This window comes from Crocodylus porosus, unplaced genomic scaffold (genome assembly GCF_001723895.1).
Source record: "Crocodylus porosus isolate Cpor-Errol unplaced genomic scaffold, CroPor_comp1, whole genome shotgun sequence".
NCBI lineage: Eukaryota > Metazoa > Chordata > Crocodylia > Crocodylidae > Crocodylus > Crocodylus porosus.
In genome coordinates, this window is record NW_017728918.1 from 58,281,539 (window position 1) to 58,301,677 (window position 20,139).

Here is a 20,139-nt window from a genome sequence, read left to right on the forward strand (position 1 = left end):
AGAGTTTTCCTCGGGGGCAGAGTGTGGTCTTTTGTCTTCACTCTGACCCTATTTGCAAATATACCTTTTGTGTTGCTAATAGTGTGTGTCTGAGAGTTCTTCGCCTCCCGAGAAATGAACCGCAACATTTTTGCAACAGTGGGGTGGGTAGGTTGAGCCTTCCCAGCACCCATCCCTCATTTCAGCAAGGCTGGGAAACCCCCAGAATAGACCTCCTTCCCCTGCCCCCTCCCATCTTGAAACAAATGGAAGCTGGGAAGGTGTGGGGGGGGGGGAGCAAGAGCTAGGGGAAGAGGCTGAAAAGACACAGCCTCTCCCCCTGGATCAGCTCCAAATTGGAGCTTCCTAACCAACAGTGAATGTTTGTTGGGTAGGGAGGATTGGTCTACCTGAGGGCAGTTTCTATGAAGCGCCATAACTTAGATCCAAGAGCTACACTTCTGTCTGCACTTTAGGTTAGTCAACATGCTTGCCCTATGTATATTTTGGATCATGTTGTCCCTCCAGCAGTTCCAAAGTTTCCTTTTGACTCTTGGGAAAGGCGGCTTGCATCAAATATATTTTTATAATCCTTTGTTGGAAATCATCAGCATAGAACATCTGTAGTATTTTGGAACAGAGGGCACTGGATGAAGAAGAGGACAAAAATGTTTCCATAGCCCTTTGCTAATCTTTAACTAGAACTATTTGTAGAGTGGCAGATTATGGGACTCTCCAACACAGAAGCATGCAAAGAAAAGTGTGTGGAGGGAGTGAGAGTTACGTTTTCACTACAAATCAGACTCCCTTTACAGCTTGCAGATTTGCCTATCTACAACAATACTATAACTACAGAGAAATCAACTGTAATCAGTGACACAGGAGAAACTAATCATTTCAACAATAGTACAAGGGGAGGAATTAGCAAAAAACCCACTTTTGAGGATGGGCGCTAGACTGAGATTGTTGACTGTTACAACACAGCCCTAAAAAGAACCATCTTTTTTTATCAGCTGATAGCATGGTGACTTGTTACCAAGAGGCAAACTCTATATACTATTACTAATATTAGAGGAAAAAAAAGAGAAGCTGGCAAAATGAACTAACCAGTTCTACTAGAGTAAGGAGGAAAATGATGAAAAACAAACAATAAAATAAAATAATGATGGCTCAAAGTTTTTATAAGAAAACTTCTGATTGGATGCCTTTTTGGGGAGGAGGGTTGGAATAATAAAGAGTAGAGCTGCAAAAATAATTGGTGTGGGGGAATATAATGTTAGACCTACACATGAGGCATGGTTCATAAAACAAAGAGAAGGGGAGAGCAGGTGCAGCTACTGCCTTCCTTTCAATTAGGAGAAATGTAGTCAAAATATTCACTCAGGAAGTGGGAGGCCTTGGTTGAATTGCTGCTTCTGCTTCTGCCAGAGCAGGCACAAAGCCATATCTCCCACCTTCAGAACAGTGCTTATGCCGAAGTAACCCTTTCCATTATCAGGCACTATTTTTTATGAGAAGGGCCACAAGCCAAATTGTCTCCTGGACAAACTGAAACCATTCCTTCTACTCATACAGTTCAGCTGGCTGACTGCATTTGAAATTTTGGGAGTCTACCAGCAATTGCCATGAATTTACCGCACATAGTATATTTTCTGTTTTCCCATTAGAAAATACTCTTAAGTTTGGGAAAGTGGTCATTTTCAGTAACTGCTGCATACTTCTATGAATCTAACACCATTTATTGTGAAAAAACAGTAGATATAACCCAGCTTTAGTAGTTTCATTGCAAGACAAAATGATACTTCAATTCAGACCAAAAGAAAATGGTCCTTAACGTTGATGACCAAAAGCAGCTGTCATTTCCTAGAAATGAAGGGAGGTAGGATCCACTAGAGCACCATTTAGGATGGTTTTCTTTTCATATAGATGTGAGGTGGAAAAATGAAACCAAATGTCTTTCACCCTTCTATCCCAATCCTGGATTTCCAGGGGAATTTTTGATTGATCTACAATTATTAGCATTGTAAGTGGGGGTCCTAATTTTCAACTGCCTATTCTTTCTTAACACTCATTTTCACAGCACTGGTTTAATTGGGTGAGTAGCGTCCATTTTGTTGGATTCCAACACAGATGGTGATTAATAGTACCATCTTTTGACTTGAACTACAGCAGCCTTGGCAGCTTCCAAAAATGAAGTTGTGGCAGTTTTTTTCACAGTGTTTCTCAACTTTGAATGAAACTGGATTAACTGAAGAGGAGAACCCTGAAGTGCTTTTCCTAGTTTTGGCTGCTTCATTTTAATACGTTTCCACTGGCAGATTTGTACAAACCAACGCAAAGAAAAAACTTGGCAAATTCTGTCGTTGAGACTGTGCATTGCAGTAGTAAAAAAAATACTGTTGGATTGAAAAACATTTTAATGACCTTGTTTACACAGATATTCCACTTACAGTTTGTTGTTAAGGTGCCTTAAAGGTCAAGCCATAGAATCCACTGCTTCTGCTTTGGCCTCATATGCTATGTCAAAATTTTACACCACTAGAGAGAGCAAGGGATGGGTTCCTCACCATTAGTCTCACTGTTTGAACTACCCACTACGTACTTCGCTCTCCAATTTCTCCCTTTCCAACATGAAGCCACGTTCTTGAACTCATATTTACATACTATAATTTTGTGCATGTAAAATTCTGATTTTTTTGGATTCCAATAGTAATTAAACAATATAAAAAATAAAATGAGGTAAAAGGCTACAGAAGAACAGGAAGTTCCTGGAGGCTAAAATTGTAGAAACACGTCAACTCAGCCATGACAATCCAGACCATTGCTTACTGCATTCCATTCTTCGCATTCCAGTCTTCCACGCAGCATCATACACAATTACTTCTCTCTCCCCCCCACTACTTCAATGATAAAATATATCACCCTACACTTTACTTCAGAAAGTATTAGCTAAAAAGACTGGATGGAAATGGTGCCTAACACATTGATTAAAAATTTTAGGAACATATAAGTCTTATGTAAATTCCAAGCATGAGGCTACTACTAGATCCAAGTAGTTTCTTGTTACAGAAACAGCATACATAATGCTATCAAATGACTTCTAGTACAAAAAGGACAAAGATAAAATGATTAAACTGAAGAACTTTTGTAGATTTTTAGGCATCAATGTGAAAGGCACTTTTCAGGTCACATGATTTTAATACAAAGCAATTCAGCCTGGGTATTTCAATGACTCCTTCAGTTCCTATGCATGTGGTATCCACTGACTGCCCAGTCCTGCACTTCTCCACTGGCAAATAATGCAAAGAAAATTGCTCCAAATAAGTTAATAGAAGCAGCAATATAGAAGACAGTCTGCCATTCTCCCATAGTATTCTGCCAAGAGAAGGAAAAAAAAACCCAGAAGAGGAGTAATCAGTTTGCAGGTCTATATTTTAGAGTGAACTAATTAAAGTGATAGGCAGTACATATTCTTCCTTTTAAAAATTAATTACATTTATACAAGTGCAGTTTTATATTGACATCAAAAGCATTACAAAAAAATAACAGGTCCAATTAAACATCTACTTGCAATGACATTCCAACAGTGCTGTGAGTGTGACATTCCAACAGTGGCTGAGCCAACTTGTCATTTAACAAGCAGAAACATCCTCCTCGTATTATTTCAAAACTAAATAGGGGCTAACCAAATACTAAGAGAATGTCATCTTAAGGGAAAAGAATTACTTAGCTTTCAGACCAAGAGCAGAAATCTCTCCTATGCTTTTTGCCAACTAGTTTTACTATTAGTTACAACGTATTTATTCCAGATGTAAATTTTAAGTCAGTTTTTCAGCCACACACTGACTTTAGCCCCAAGTCCTTCCAACCTCCAAAAATAATCAAATTATAACAAAGTGTCCATAAAGGTGTGTCAGTAGAACCAAGGGTAAAATTTCTTATATAGAAAACCCTCACGAAGCCAAAAACAAAAGTGATTAAATTGTGTATAACTGTAGAGGTTTCAAGGTTAAAAATAATTTTAAAATAGTGGTAATTTTGCAATCTTACTGGTAAACAGAGGGTAAGAATAACAGAATAATGTAAACAACAGAATAAGTATATAAGAGAATTTTGTGATGCTGTCCCAAAACTGATCTGTCTGACCTCACAGCATTAAATACTGCAGTATTATTTCAAGGCAACAACTGGTGTGATTGATTACTAAGGCAGGCACTTAACCTATTGTACTAGACACTCACGGCCCACCTCGCCTTCCTAAAACAGTGGTTTAAAAATCAGGAGTGCTCAACCTCTGGCCCATGAAGCTGTGTCATCTGGCTCATGGAGTCTCACCATGTCTGGAGCAGTGCCAGTGTTAATGGCAGCAGTTTCATAGCTCCCCTGCTGCCAAATTTCCAGATCTGTGAAGGGATCCACAGGCCACATTTGGACATGTGGGGTTGTGTCAGGCCAGTCAGTGCAACTTGCTAACACACATTAATACTAGAACACCTTTGTCTGTACTAGGATTTTAACACAAATGTTAAAGTTAGCTAACTTTTCATTTAAAAAAATGTTTCTTTTCATAGGGAAGACAAAGCCCAAGGCACTGACTGTTAGAACCTTTGCAACTGTTCACAATGCAATTTCAGATTTTACTATCAATATGATAGTCACTTTAGTAACCAAAGAGGAAGACTGGCATCTACATAGTAAGTCTTAATCCTTAAAGAAAACATGATCTAAGGAGGGAGAGTTTCCATATGAGAGTATTCAGAATTTCACTGGTAAAACAACCAGCAAGTAAACTTACATGATGAGTCAGGAGTTTGGCAATCACTGGCCCCACCATTCCTGGGATAGTGGCAAATGAATTTGTGATTCCAAGGAGGATCCCAGCATACCTGTTTAAGAAATTACTTAATTTATTTAATGCATTCTAATATTTGGTGACATTGCTCATTGCATGAGCCATTCCACTTGGGTCCATGGTCCTTCATATTGCACAAGCTAAATTACTTATTGGAATGGAATAATCCCTATGTATTTTCAGATGCACTTAGTGACGCTGTGATGCATGTGACTGATTTATATACTCAATAGCTTACAGTTCAACCAAAATAACATTTCTACAACCTTACCTGGCCATTCACAAAGACCTCTTCACTAAGTGACTACCAATTTGTCTGAGATGGAGCTACTGGAGAGGTTCAGAGAAGAAAGGTGCTGGTGGGTCAGCAGATGTAGAAGGGTATGAGCTGATGTCAGAGGACAGAGGTTCCACTGCTAATAAAGTAGTGGCATTAAGGAAGGTGGGACTTACTTTTTATTGCAGAATAAAGTTCCACCAACTCTGCCTTTCACAATACATGCTCTGTTTATGCCCATGTAAATCAGAAGGCAGCAATGGTGGGTGGATTTGACAGTGGTTCACCCACTAGTTACCAGACCCACTTTTGCAGTTCCATTTTGTGGCATTTGGATCTGGATCCTGGTGTGGATCCATTTGGATCTGAATCCTGGATCCACTGTGCTGCTCCTTCCATACAGGCCAGCAGCCTTACTTAAGTAATGACTTCCTGTGTAACCCTGGGAAAGTCGCTTAACTTTTTTTTCTCAGCTTCTTCCCATACCTATAAACCAGTTCATATATCTTTGTGGACAGCAAGGCATAATTATAATCATGTTTCAAAGTACACTGCAGCTGCAGACTAGTGGCCGAAGTGCAACTAGAAATGGAAATGTTAGGCTTCCTGTTCAAACCATGAAATAAGGGTTCCCTGCAGGCAACAGCTCACATGGCATTTGCTGGTTACAGAACCTTACTAAATCAGAGGGCAGCCACAAAGAGGAAAGAAGAACTTCTTACTGCACCACTTTGCTGAAACATGCCACCCCGTCCCACATGCATGGCCTCCTGAATCAGAACTTAGGTGCTGTGCTGTAGGAGGCCTAATTATCCCTGTTGAGAGGCAAAATGAGTTAGCCCAAGAGCAGCACATGCAAGCTGTTACTTCTGGGTTAGGATGCAGCACACATGGAACAGTCCAGTATATTAAGCCACAGAGCTATCTGGTGATAAAGTAGTAAAGACCAGGAGTGCTCAACCCCCAAGCCAGAGACATGTTATTTGGCCTGCAGAAGTCCTTTGGGGTCCAAAAATTTGCCAGAGAGAGTGATAGCAGCAATTGCCACATTCCAATGCCAAATTTTCAGACTCATGGGTACAGAGGTGGCCCAGGGCCTGATCTGGGGGACACAGGCTGACTAGAGGTGTTGTAGGCCCCAATCCAGCAGCTCAGGGCCAACGGAGCTGGTAGAGGGCCCAATTTGGCCTGTGCAAACAAAAGGTTGAGCATCACTGGTGTAGACATATCCAATGAGTTCAACAGTGAACAAAGATTTAATCTTTGGAACCTAAAACCCTCTTACAGGAACCTCTCCAGTTGAATCTACAACTCTTTCCTGGCTGAATACCTCGCACTTTCAGTGGTTTCTGATATGGGTTGCATCCTTGATAATACAAACAGTTAGATACAGATAACCACACTACTGCTCCCTGCCCATGGGGAAGAATCCAGCAGGACACAAAACTAAATGTGACATGTCTGCAGAGCCAGATGGTCCAGGAAGCTGTTGACTAGGTTCTTCTATGACACAGTAGTGGGGAATGAAGGAATAGAAAGAATTCACAGATTAACTAAGAGGCAATATCTGGAGTACAACAGAAGATGCATGATGCATTCAGTGCATGACTTGTAAAAACATGGCTTTGTCATAATTTTTGAATATCTCACTCATCTTTTTGGTAATGTGACTATAATGAATACAAGTGAACAACAATTACCAGACTGATACCAATTACTTACAACTTTGCCAAGGTTTATCCTGAAAATTGCCATAGTTGTCTGTGTCATGGTCTACAGCAGGGGTAGGCAATTATTTGGGCTGAAGGGCCAGCGATAGCTCTTCAAAACTCCCTAGAGTGGCTCTGTTCTGGGTCCCAAGCCTTCACTGTCACCACCTCAAGACCGGCCCAGGACCTGTGTGGGGAGGGTGTGGTTCAGCTAGGTGGATGGCTTGGAGCCACAGGTGGGCAGGAAGCAGGGCCCAGGAGCTGGAAGGACAGAGCCAGGGTCATAATCTTGGGGTGACATTACAGGGCCAGAGCTATGATCCACTCCCAGCACACCCTACCCACGAAACTGGTGTTCATCACAGGGACATGTAGGCTTGTGGCTCTGTCCTGGGCCCCAGCCTTGTGCTGTTGCTGCCCCAAAATCCCAGCCCTGGTCATCCTGCTCCTGGACACCACTCCCTGCCCACTCACAGACCCATCCCACCCACCCAGCCAAGTGAACTCTGCTTGTGTGGGTCCTTGCCCGGTCTCCATGGAGACCCCACCTGCCTGCTCCATCTGGCAAGCCAGCAGTGGGTACAGAATAGACAGGCCAGAGTGCCCGGGCAGCAGGGCTGGGGCTGGCAGGAACTGTGACACTAGTGGTGGCAACTGGAAGGAGCTGCTGCTATGCGACCCCAGCCCCACTGTGAACCTGGGGACAGCGGGACCAGATACGCGTGTCATGACTTGGGCTGCCCCACGCGCCTGTACGTAGGGCTGGGGGACCTGTTGCAGGGCAGATAAGATCCCTCGGTGGGCTGGATTCAGCTTATGGGCTGTATTTTGTCTACCTCTGGTCTACAGAGATACTTAAATTTCAGAAGGAAAATTCCCTAATCCCCAACATTGAAGTCACATTCAGCATACTCCATTTTATGAAAATTTTTCCTCTACAACTGTCTCTCTAGCTCTAGGTCCCTGAACTGAAAGCATGGCGCCTATCTGTCTGCTGGGCCCAGCCAGTGCTGACTGTAGAAGGGACAAGATGGAGATCTGCTGGAAGCACAAGGAAGCATATATTGGGACAAGTGGCATGGGTTATGAGCAGGGGCGAAGGCAGACTGGGACTAAAAATCAGTGGGGCAGAATAAAGGAGCCAGAAGAGAGAAGGGGAGAAATCTTGAAGAGACAATGTGTATGGTGTGAGGGGAGTGAGGACTGGGAAAAGGATCTGAAGAGGAAGGCAAGGAGCCTGGATAAGGACAGCAAAAGGAGATTAAGACTGGGAGCCAGTAGAAATTAAAGATGGGGGATGGCTGGAGATTGAGGTGGGGCCAAGAAAGACAAATGTGATGAGGACCTGAGAAAGGGAAACACTGGAGTTGCTTGGGCAGGGACATTGAGGCTAGAAAGTCCAGAGAAGCAAGATATGCTTGCCAGGGAGACTACTTGAACTGAGAACAGTTAGAGGGGGTGACTGGAAAGAAGTGAGGAAAAAATGTGTCTTGACAAAAAGCCACATGGAGAAGATTGGAGGGACTGAGGTCATGCTAAAGAGAAGGGAGCAAGAGAGGCTGGTGGAACCCAAGTCTAAAAAAGACTTACATTTGAGGAAGTTCTAGTTGATCCTAGTCAAAACCTGGAGCCAATAAGAGCGAAAATAAGAGGAGTACAACCCTTTACGCAAGCAGCTTGGATGGCAGTTCATTGGAATGAGCCTTAATTGTTCCTGAAAAAGTAGTCAATACATTTTATCTTGCATACTTCACAGGTACTGACAGTGGGACAATAGGAACCCAGGACAAAAGGCTCTCAGTTGATAGAGGCTCAGGCTCCCCTGGGAAGCCAGTCTGAAGGGGAGAGGAGTCCAGGAGAGATGGCTGTACTTAAAAGAAGTGTTGCTGAGACTGCAGGGACAAACCATCCCAATGTGCAGGAAGACTAGCAAGTATAGCAGAAGACCAGCTTGGCTTAGTAGGGAACAGACTCTTCAGTAAACTAAATCACAAAAAGGAAGCTTATAAGAAGTGGAAATTTGGACAAATAACTAGGGAAGAATATAACAGCATTGCCTGGGTATGCAAAGATGAAGTCAGGAAGGCCAAAGTGCAATTGGAGTTGCAGCTAGCAAGGGATGTGAAGGGTAACAAGAAGGGTTTCTACAAGTCTGTTGGGAGCAAGAGGAAGATCAGGGAAAGTGTGGGTCCCTTACTGAATGGGGGAGGCAAGCTTTTGACAGAGGGTGCAGAAAAGGCTGAAGTGCTCAATGCCTTTTTTGCCTCGGTCTTCACAGGTAAGGTCAGCTCCCAGACTACTACACCAGGAAGCACAGTCTGGGGAGGAGAGGAACAGTGGCAAAATAACAGGTTAGGGACTATTTAGAAAAGCTGGATATATATAAGTCCATGGGGCAGGACAGGATGCACCTGAGGGCGATGAAGGAGTTGGCTGATATGATTGCAAAACTGCTGGTCATCATCTTTGAAAACCCATGGCAATCAGGAGAGGTCCTGGATGACTGGAAAAAGGCAGACATAGTGCTCATATTTAAGAAAGGGAAAAAGGAAATCCAGAGAACTACAGACCAGTCAGCCTCACCTCAAGTCCCTGGAAAAATTATGGAGCAGATCCTCAAGGAATCAATTTCTAAGCACTTGGAGAAAAAGGTGATTAGGAACAGTCAGCATGGATTTACCAAGTGATGTCTGAGCAAGCTGATTGCCTTCTCTGATGAGATGACTGGCTCTATGGATGCACGGAGACAGGTGGATGTTGTGTACATTTATTTTAGCAAGGCTTTCGATACAGTCTCCCACAACATTCTTGCAGGCAAACTAAGGAGGTACGGACTGGATGAATGGATTGTAAAGTGGACAGAAAACTGGCTGGAGCATCAAGCTCAAAGAGTAGTAATAAATGGCTTGATGTCTAGTTGGCAGCTGGTATGAAAGATTGCCCCAGATATCAGAAAAGATATCAGATATCAGCAGTGAGGGACGGTAGCTGTGGGGGGCTCACACACGGTGACCGCTGCTGCTTCCCTAAAGAGCTGTGCCAGCAGTGGCAGCTGCTGCATGCAAAACCTCTTCACTGCTGCTGTCACTGTGGAGCAATGCCTGTGAAGCTGTGCAGCTGGCCACAGTGTGGCAGCGGCAGCGTGGTGGTAGCTGTGGCTGCTGCATGCAATTCACCCTGTCTGTGGGCTCAGCTCCTTAAACAAGCAGCAGCGGCGCCATGGGATGGTAGTGGTGGTGGTTGTGTGCTGCCCAGCCGGACAGCAGGGGTGTTTCACACATGGCGGCTGCCACCACCTCATACCACCACTGCTGCTTGCATGCAGAGTCAGGACCACTGATGGGGGGCTCACGTGCAGCATGGCTCCACAGGCAAGCAGCAGCGGTGGGGGCCGCTGCGTGAGCCCTCCCCACCCTCCACAGCCACCATTCCTCACCACTGCTGCCAACCCCTGCCCATGGAGTTGTGCAGCTGGCTGCATGTGAGCCCCACCTTCCCCTCCCCTGGCCAGCTGGTTGGGCAGCATGTGTGCAGCCTGCACGTGGTGGATACCACCACACCGCACCCTGTGTCACTTGCCCACAAAGCCCCCCACACCAGCTGGCATGCAGCTGCCACCACCATCTCGCACTGCTACGGAGCTGTGCAGCCAGTTGAAGGGCGTAAGCGATGGTGTAGTGACAGTCACTGAATACGAGTTCCCCCTTCCCTCCACAACCAGGAGGCACGTATGTGGCCCACACACAGCAGCCATCACCGCACCGCTGCTCCTGTGCCGTGCTTGCCCACAAAGCCGTGCAGGTAGCTGTGGGATGGTAGCACAGGGTGCAGTGGCAGCCTCTGTATGCGAAAGCTTTGTCAGGCCAGCCAGCGCATGGGCAGCCTGCAGAATGGCACCCCTGCCCTCACCCCTGGCCCTGCTCCTGGGAGTGGACACAAGGGCATGCTCCCACACTTTGATTTGCACCCCTCAACAACTTCCCTTTCCCCCTCCCTGCCCCACCCCTTCCCTGCCACACACTTACCTGCTGCGGTGGGTGTCAGTGTCTGTGCCTGAGTGTCTGTGTGTGCGGGTTTGGGGGGCTGTTATGCGGGAGTGCGGGGCATCAGGAGGTCTGAGGAGGCTGTGTGTGTGTGGAGGGAGTGCAGGGCACCAGCAGTGCCGGGGGGGGGGCTTTAATTTTTATCACGGATTTTGGGTTTTTAAATCAGAGAATTTGCCATTTTTAATCAGAGAAAACCAGGATCCCTGCTTATGAGGAGAGGCTGAGGGAACTGGGCTTATTTAGAGAAGACTGAGAGGGGACTGACTAGCAGCCTTCAACTACCTGAAGTGGGGGTCAAAAGAGGATGGAGCTAGATTCTCAGTGGTGACAGATGATAGAACAAGGAGCAATGGTCTCAAGTTGCAGCCAAGGAAGTTTAGTTTAGATATCAGGAAGAATTTCTTTCACTAGGAGGGTAGTAAAACACTGGAACAGGTTACCCAGGGACGTGGTGGAATCTTCATCCTTGGAAATTTTTAGGACCCAGCTAGACAAAGCCCTGGCTGGGATGATCTAGTTGGGGCGGGTCCTGCTTTTAGCAGGGGGCTGGACTAGATGACCTCTTGAGGTCCCTCCCAACCCTAATTTTCTATGATTCTATAAAATGCAATTTTTTAGCTCAAGATTCTTTCATCTCAACACTATTCTGCTGCCAGTAAATATCTGTAAAATCTTCTGGCAAAATGTCTTATCCTGCTTTACTGATGATCCACATAGAGGATGACAATGTACAAGTGCTGTCAATTCCCTGTTAGCTCAAGTGGCAGATCTTGCAAAGTGATCTAATCTAAAGCTTGAAAAGTCTGAAAGGAATCAACACTGCCACAATGGAATTTTTCTAAGACTTGGTTAAAAAAAACCCACCTACACACAATATGCAAACATCACACTTGGAAAATTAAGCATGCAAACAGAAATGAACGGAATTAACATTGCCTCATGCAGCCTCAGATTTATCCCCTTACACGTATGCCTCAGGAGACCATCTTTATGTGATCTCATACTTCTTTCTGAAGCTATTGAACTGCTATTCAATATTTTATTTTATCCTTGTTCTTCAATGCGTGCACCCATGCCTTATATACTACCCCCAACCTCTGAAGACAGCTCTGGGCTATTCTATGATGCCAATCACTGCAGCATAAATGTTTCGCAAGTATTAGTGTTTTTCATAACATCCGGTGGGATGAAGAAATGGCATTATCCACTTCTCCCTTTACAAATGGAGAGCTGAGCCAGAAATGTCAGTCCAAAATATCCCTTAATTCTGAGTGCCCAATTTGAGGCACGGTGCTTGTTTTGGTTTTTTTTTGTTTTTTTTGTTTTTTTTAAGCGTTCTTAACACTATATAGAATATTAATATTCAAGGTGCAACTGCCATCAACTTCAGTTGTAGCTGTGGGCTCCCAGTTCAAGTGGGACTCCAGGTTCCCAACCTCGATACTAAAAAAACAAAGACTAAACAACTAAACCAACTATGAAAAAAAACTGGTTCAAAGTGCCTTTCCTAGAATTGCAGAGGAACAGACAGAATTCAGTTCTCCAGCATGCCATTCAACTACTTTAACTATGAGACTATCCTTTCTGTTCCTGCAATCACCTGCCTCATTTACTGCAGGTAACTTCCTTCACTTACATATACCAGATTAATTCTCAGACAAATCAAGGTTGTACAAGTAACCTTAATTCTGGCATTTCCTAATTTTTGAGCACTTGATTTTGCAGCCTTAATGTTTTTTAGTGTAGCTTTGTGTTCCATTATATGTATCCATATAGCCCAATGTGGTCTTGGTCCATTATTAAGGCTACTAGAAGCCACATAATGAATACAAATAAAAGTCAGCACAAGATTGTGTGCATTACAAATGTGTTGAACAATACTTACGATGGTGCTATGTCAAGGTGGTTGATGCTATAGCCAGATGTACAAAAGCCTCCTAGTGTTGTTGATATGGTTAGGAATGCAACAGCCAATGTATAGTCACAGCCTATGAATCCAGCAGCTACTAAAAATACAGCAGGTCCAATCATTCCTTAAAAACAAAGTTATTATAAAACTTTAGCGCATCACCACTTAAATGATGCTTAAATGTTAGCGTAGGTCCTCTCTATGGCAAGTTATTTATTTATTTATTTATTTTTTACAGGTACCATTTATGACACTTTTACTGCCACCTAGTGTACAAAATAGTATAGTACTAAAATTAGAATTTTATGATCATGATCAGAGAGAATCTAGGGTGTCTATCACTGCATAAGCCTACTGAAGTCAATGGTGGTCAGAGATGGAAGGGCAAGCTTTAACTGGATAAAAGATTTCAACATGAATCAGTTTTGGTAAACTCTTAGCATAGCAAAAAGCAGCCTGATAAATTAATGGAAGCTGTCCTGTTACCGATAAAATAAAGCAAGACTAGAGTTCTTTGAGATGTGTGTTATGAACAAATAATCCAAAAACGTAGCTTTTACACAAACTGGTGATAACTTCTGAAAGTCAGGTATCTGAGGCTGGCAGGAACTTCAAGAGATCAGCTAATTTAGCTGCCCTGCACTGAGGCTGGATCAATTATACCCAGACTATTTCTGACGTTAGTTAGAAGTTTAACTAATCTGTTCTTGAAATCTCCAGTGACAGAAATACCAAAACTTACTTAGGTAACCAGTTTCTGTAGTTTACTACCTTTTTATTGTAAGTTTTTCTTACAACCTAACCTTTAATGAACTGTTTCTTGCCTTACCTTCAGTGTACATGGCAAACAAATGGATTACAGTTCTTTTCTAAATAAATGTTACCCCCACGTTCTCTTTTTTTAGTTTGAATGATTTTGGTCGGTTTAATCTTTCCTTAAAAAGTATATGTTTTCAAGGTCCTCATAATTTTTATTGATCACCCTTAGATTCTCTCCATTTTGGTTAAATCCTTCTTAAAGTGTGATGCCCCGAACTGGACACAGTAAACTAGCAAAGCAAAATTAATTATCTGTTTTATCTTACGTCCAACAACCCTATTAGTAGCCTATCAGAATGACATTTCTTTTGTATAGCATAAATCACATTGCTGACTCTAATCTATGTTGTGATCCATTAGAACTCCCAGAACCTTTTCTGAAGAACTGCTACCTGACCAGTTATTTCCCAATAGATATTTGTCCATTTTGTTTCTTCTACCTTGGGATAGCACTTCCCATGAAAAATTCAATCAAGGTATCTTTTGACTTTGACCAATTATTTCAATTTGCCAAGATCCTTTTGAATTCTACTCCTGGCTTCCAAAGTCCTTGCATCCCCCTTTATCTAGCATAATTTGCAAATTAAGTAAACTTTCATCGCCATCCTTCCAATCATTAGATGAAAATATTGAATGGAATTGAGCCCAGGAGACACCTTTGTAGGTTTTGCCTTAATGCATGCTCTCTGTTTTAAAGTGAAGTAATTGTGACACAGTTCATATTAATACAAATCTCAAATTGCTTATAAAAATGTGAATACGAGGCAGCGTTAAAAGCCGTATTAACAAAAAAAAAAAGCAAGGGTTAGCACTTCCCTTTTAGCACTAGGCCAGTTATCCTGACAAAGGAAATCTGATTTGTTTGACATTATTTTTGTCAAATTCACAATGGCTTTTTTTGGTCACAGAATTATCAAAAAGTAGGACTGTAAGGGACTTGCAGACTTCCAGATGTCACCTACTCCAACCCCCTGTTTAAAGGGAGGATAATCCTGATCCAAACCATCCCATAAAAATCCTTGTCTAAGCCTGCCACCAAAAGCACCTTAATCTGCCACAGGTAAAGCAGAAGGACAAGGATCATTAGGATAGAAAGAGGCATCACTGAATGAAGCAGATCAGCTGTGCTGTGATGTGTCACCCTTTGGCCCGCCCTTCACGGTGCAGGACAAGAGGTGATGTTATCTCCCTGCTTAGCCAGATCTGTCCCTGGAGATCACTCAAGATGGATCCGGCTGAGTGAGGAAAAGCTCTTGCTTAGCCAGACCAAGAGCACTGGTTTGGCTTAACATGAAAGCTCAGCCAGATCCACTTCTCCGCAATCATGGAACCACCCCCCCAACTTGCAGACAGGCACCCCAAGACTCCCTGGGGTGCCTCTCCTAAGTGGGGAAAGCACGCAGATGCTCTGCCCTCAAGTCCCCAAGAGAATCTGCCTGGAGTGGCAGGAGAGTACAAGCAGACTGAGCTTCTTGCACTCTCCAGTCACCTTTTAGGGGCAAGGTTAAACAAGGGTATGGGATGGTTTGGTTTAGAATTATCCTCCCTCAAGCTGAGGGCTGGACTAGGTCACATCTGGAAGTTTGCAAGTCCCTTCCAGCCCTACTTTTTGATAATTCTATGTCCAAAAAGAGCCATTGTGAATTTGATAAAGATAACATCAAACAAATTGAATTTCCTTTGTCAGAATAACTGGCCTAGTAGTAAAAAGGAATGCAATAGACATGCTAGCTAACCCTTGCTTTTTTATTTTTAAAGCAGCTTTTTTAAATCCTGCTCACACTGCCTGTACTCTTCAACCACAGAGGTAGTAGACATCCTCCACAAAAAGCCACAAGAGTCTATTACCAGTTTTGTTGTACCACTGATTCTTTCATGTGGCACCACAAAAGGTATTGATGTTTATTTGCTCAGCATTTGTGCTGCCATAGTTTGTTTTATGGTGGCACAAATAAGACATCAGGCAACATTAGTTTCAATCTTCAGCATCCTGCTGCTGCCATGGTTGTTAAATGCACCTGAGAGATCCAAGGAAGAGGGCCACACCCTCTGCTAAAAGGCAAAAAACCCTAAAGTTCATACCAATCTAACCATGGGGTAAAATTCCTTTCTAATCCCTAATGTGACACTAACTGAAGACCCAGAGCCTCTAAATCCTGAGCTCTGACTATCACCACCAAATGATTTTGAGGAATTCAAAAAAACCCTGATGCCTGTAGCAACGGAAGGGGTAAAAATTCTTCCTGGCAACCTCTACTTGAAAGATGTTGGCATGCCAGGGGCGGATGGTGGAGGAGCCACGAGGGGCCTGATCCTTATTGTGGCAGTACAGGGCCCCTTCCCCGCTGTCCACCCTGAGGTGCACATACCAAGAAAATGCCTTCACATGATGCACTCTGGTACATGTGCTGGTGGTTGCTGACTCCTGTCCCAGATCATAGATTCATAGATTCCAGGGTCGGAAGGGACCTCAATGGGCCATCTAGTCCGACCCCCTGCCCCAGGCAGGTAAGAAAAAGGGTCAAACCTGGGATCATGTGATCCTAGCCAGGTGCCTGTCCAGTTTCCTCTTGAAGACCCCCAAGGATGGGGTGAGCACCACCTCTCTTGGAAGCCCATTCCAGATCCTGGAAACCCTGACTGTGAAGAACCTTTTTCTAATGTCCAGTAGCTTATGGCCATTGTTCCTTGTTGTTCCAGGGAGTGCCCTGGTGAACAGATCATTGCCAACTTCATATGCGCCACAAGGTCCCCTCTCAGCCTTCTCTTGGAGAGGCTGAAGAGGTTAAGGTCCCTGAGCCTTCCTCGTAGGGCCTTGCCTGCAGGCCTCCAATCAGACGAGTGGTTCTTCTTTGGACCCTCTCCAGACTGTCCGCATCCCACTTGAGCTGCGGCATCCAGAACCGGACACAGTACTCCAGCTATCATGTCTGACAAAAGCTCATCCAACCTCTTTTTCAAAAGCTGCAAGGATAGAAATTCCGTAACTTCCCTAGACTGTCTCTTCTACTATCTCACTGTTCTAACCATGAAGTTTTTCTTGATATCCAGTCTAAATATACTTTGCTACAACTTCCAAGCTACTGGCACATGTCCTGTTCTCTGCAGAAAAAAGGTGTTCTCCCTTTTCTTTACAGCAGCCCTTCAGAAAATGTTTTAAATAATGCACTATTACTTCTTCATTTTTCACTTGGAGTTTCACTAACCTAGATTTCAGCATTCTTTCAGAATTTCCCCCTTCCATTTCACTAACTACCAGCTATTTTCGCTATATTTTAGTACATACAACATATCATTAAACATTTTCTTGGGAACAGGTGACTAAAGTCAGTCAGGTACTGTAGCCATACCTACCTATTAAGGTAAATGTTTTGCGAACACATACAGTGGACAAGTTCCGTTTTTCCCGCAAGTAATCGGCAATCTGACCAGACAAGATTATGCACACCCAACAGCCAAAATAAGGCAGTGCAGATAAAAGTCCATTCTGAAGAAAGAGATGAGATAAAAGTAGTTAAAAACACTGAAATAAAATCCAATATTTTGAAAAAGCATCTGTATTCTTAGGTGATAACCAAAATTGAATCTTACTGAAAAAGGTCACATGAGTTACGTAACTACCAATTCTTTTATGACAAAAAGCAATAGCTCTTTGATATTAAAGAAGGCAGGACATTACAAGGAATTTTTCCCCAAACACAAATTAAGAAGCTTATGACTGCATCAATATCATCCTCTCTCTACTACAAAGCTGACCAAGTTATTTGGTCCTAAGGGCTGGATCTAGGGTCTGGAGCTCCACCAATTTAAAAAATGTTTTCGCAAATAACTATCATTGATAAGCCTGCAACTGTTTAAAGAGAAAAGAAGGAAGCATCTCCAATATGTACATAGACAAAGCTCTCTTCAGGAAATTCTGAAAGTATTTATTGTTTTTAAATATGATGGGTTATCAGCTGGATTGCTGAAATAAAGTCAGAAATGTTACTGCTAAGTACAGTTTTAGAAATGACAAACTACCTCCTTAGAGACAAAATTAAAACTAGGACAGAGCATATCATCTCACATTTGTCTAGCGAAGCATCTGGTATTAGACATGACTACAGACAAGGTACTGCATTAGATTGTACTGAAATCTGATCAGTATGGACTTTCAGTGTTCTTAAAATAAACTTATCAGTCAGTATTTTACAGTGTTTTCAATTTAAATTAACTGGAAAACTTTCATCAACTTTAAAACCAAAGAGGATTATGTTATTTGAGGTGACTTGTTTGATGTAGAAAGTCAGAAGTACCAGTGAACTCAAACATCTTACCTTTCCATTTAACTTTATAGCTAATTATCCAAAACCAAATTGGAATTTATAAAGTTTTTGACCTAATCTTAGACTGAAAGCAGATATTTAGATGTCCACTGGATTGGGCTAGCTTTGTTAATGGCTAAAATGTATTTTATTTTTATATTTGTACACTGGGTTACTAAATGTAAAATCTGAGAACAAGAGAAATTGCTGTATAACATTCAATTTCTAATTAGAGCTTACTGGAGTATTTGAACCAAACACAAATATCATTGCAAAACCTCTCCCCCAATCAACAGTAAAAAATGCTGCTCATTGATTTAGTCTTCTGCTTTCAAGTAATAAAAATATATAAAAATAGAACAATCAACTGCTAAAAGATGCACTCTTAGCCCTATTTTTTAAAACACATTCCCTTTGCTGTAGGCTTTGGACTGGCAGATTATATAGCAGTTACAGCACTGCATTGTAAATGTTAAAGTAATTCCCAATAGAAACTTAATGCAAGAGGTTTTTTTTTTCCAAATGTCATTCTCCTGATACTTCAAAAGCTACTGGCTCTTTAAAGGCCAGGGACATAGAAAAGATAAACTGTAACAGTATCGCTCTGAGTATTAGCAAGCAGTGTTTTTTCAAAACTGCAGAATTAAAGGTTATGGTGGCAGATACCTCTGCCAGATTATTCTGCCTGAGGAGGAGCACTTTATAGTCCAACCAGACACTCCAGATTCCTCAAATTCACAAATCTGGAAGGAGACTACATTGTTTTCCAAATCCTTATACAACTCTGAGCACTTTTTCTTTTGGTCTATGCTTACACCTTTCTAGGTAAACTATTTTTTAGGTGGGATGTTGGTGCAAACTCTCTAACACACTAGAGAAACTAGCATATTTTGCTGGCTAGGGCACTTGCCTTGGAAACTAATTTGCTCTAGCTCAGCCAATGTGGCTATGGGTAAGCAACCATACCCATTTCTTGTGTGCTACTTTTGGAAGTTCCATGAGAGAATCTGGATTCAAAAGGTGAATTGGTTATTTGTAACTTTAAAAAAAATCCCCATCTAACCAAAGATGACAGTCACACTTAATATTTATAGATGCTACTATAATAAAGAATAAATATAATTTGGATTTTCTTTTCTATTTGTTCAACATCAACCAATCTTGCTGTATGGTGCATATAATGTTTTCCATATCTTACCAATGACCTTTAAACAAACACATTTCCTCTATCAGACACTCTTTTGGCTAAGTAATTTCAATGTTATATAATACTCTGCGATGATCCTACCTTATATAGAAGGCATGGTAGATATGTGTCTTACAGGCACAGACAGACAGACATTTTGTTGACCCAGATACCTTGTTCCGGGGAGACCCAAAACCCTCAGACTGACCATGACTTCTCCATTCGATAACATGCAAATATTACCGATACACAGTGATAGCAGATGAGACTAATGCAGGCAAGGCAAACAGATTCTGCATCTACCAGTCCTAGAGCTGTCATTAGAGGGAAGGTACATCTGGCCAGCATGCAAGTTTCACCCTGAGGTTCTCTTTTCAATGTCAGATATCAGCAGCTGGGAGGCTGGAGGCTGAGGCTGCTCCGCCCCCCCGTGGGGTGGGTGAGATGGGCTGGTAGTATGCCTTTTGACCATAGTGGCCTTGGGTTTCCCTCTCAAGGACCCTTTGCTGCTCTGAAATCCCTCCTTTTGTATTCTCTCTCCCCGCCCCCACGCTCCCAATGACTCTTCAGTCCCTGGGCATCATTGATTGGTTTCCCTGTGGTCACCATACTGTCTATGTTCTATCCTGTCAGGATATTTCATTGTTTCACAAACCATCACATGCACATATCCTAATTTGGTTGTTTACAGGCTTCCTAATTTGGTCTATTCCCCAAAGCCGGAAATCCAAGGGCCCTGCAGTTGGGCACCGTGATCTGGTGGAGTCCCTTATCTCCATTATAGAACAGTGTAGTACATGTCTTCAATTTCTCAACCTGTGTCAAACACAATGGACCTTGAAGGAAACTTTGTCATAAACAAGCTTTTAGAAAGCAATTAACCCTTGCCATTGCTCTGGACCATTGTTTTAATGTAGTACATCGTGGGGACACTCGGAGCCTGGGACCCCAGCAACGAGAGCGTCCTCCGCGCCTGCCGTGTTTCCCGCCGCTACGCCAAGCTGATGCGCTGCCTCATGGTGTCCGACACCATCCGCTGGTCCCGCGACATCTACGTG

At 42.9% G+C, this 20,139-nt stretch overlaps 1 protein-coding gene across 1 annotated transcript in view; it reads right to left on the reverse strand.

The window, feature by feature from the left end:
- Positions 1-2,267: 2,267 nt before the first annotated feature.
- SLC17A5 (solute carrier family 17 member 5) overlaps positions 2,268-20,139 on the reverse strand; it is a 35,399-nt gene continuing 17,527 nt past the window's right edge. Inside the window, exons 11-14 of the mRNA XM_019537643.1 lie at positions 16,946-17,078; positions 12,749-12,896; positions 4,775-4,865; positions 2,268-3,354 (exon numbers count right to left, since the gene is read on the reverse strand). Coding sequence (XP_019393188.1) covers positions 3,217-3,354; positions 4,775-4,865; positions 12,749-12,896; positions 16,946-17,078 — 510 coding nt within the window. The 3' untranslated portion in view covers positions 2,268-3,216. The remainder of the gene's footprint in view (positions 3,355-4,774; positions 4,866-12,748; positions 12,897-16,945; positions 17,079-20,139) is intronic.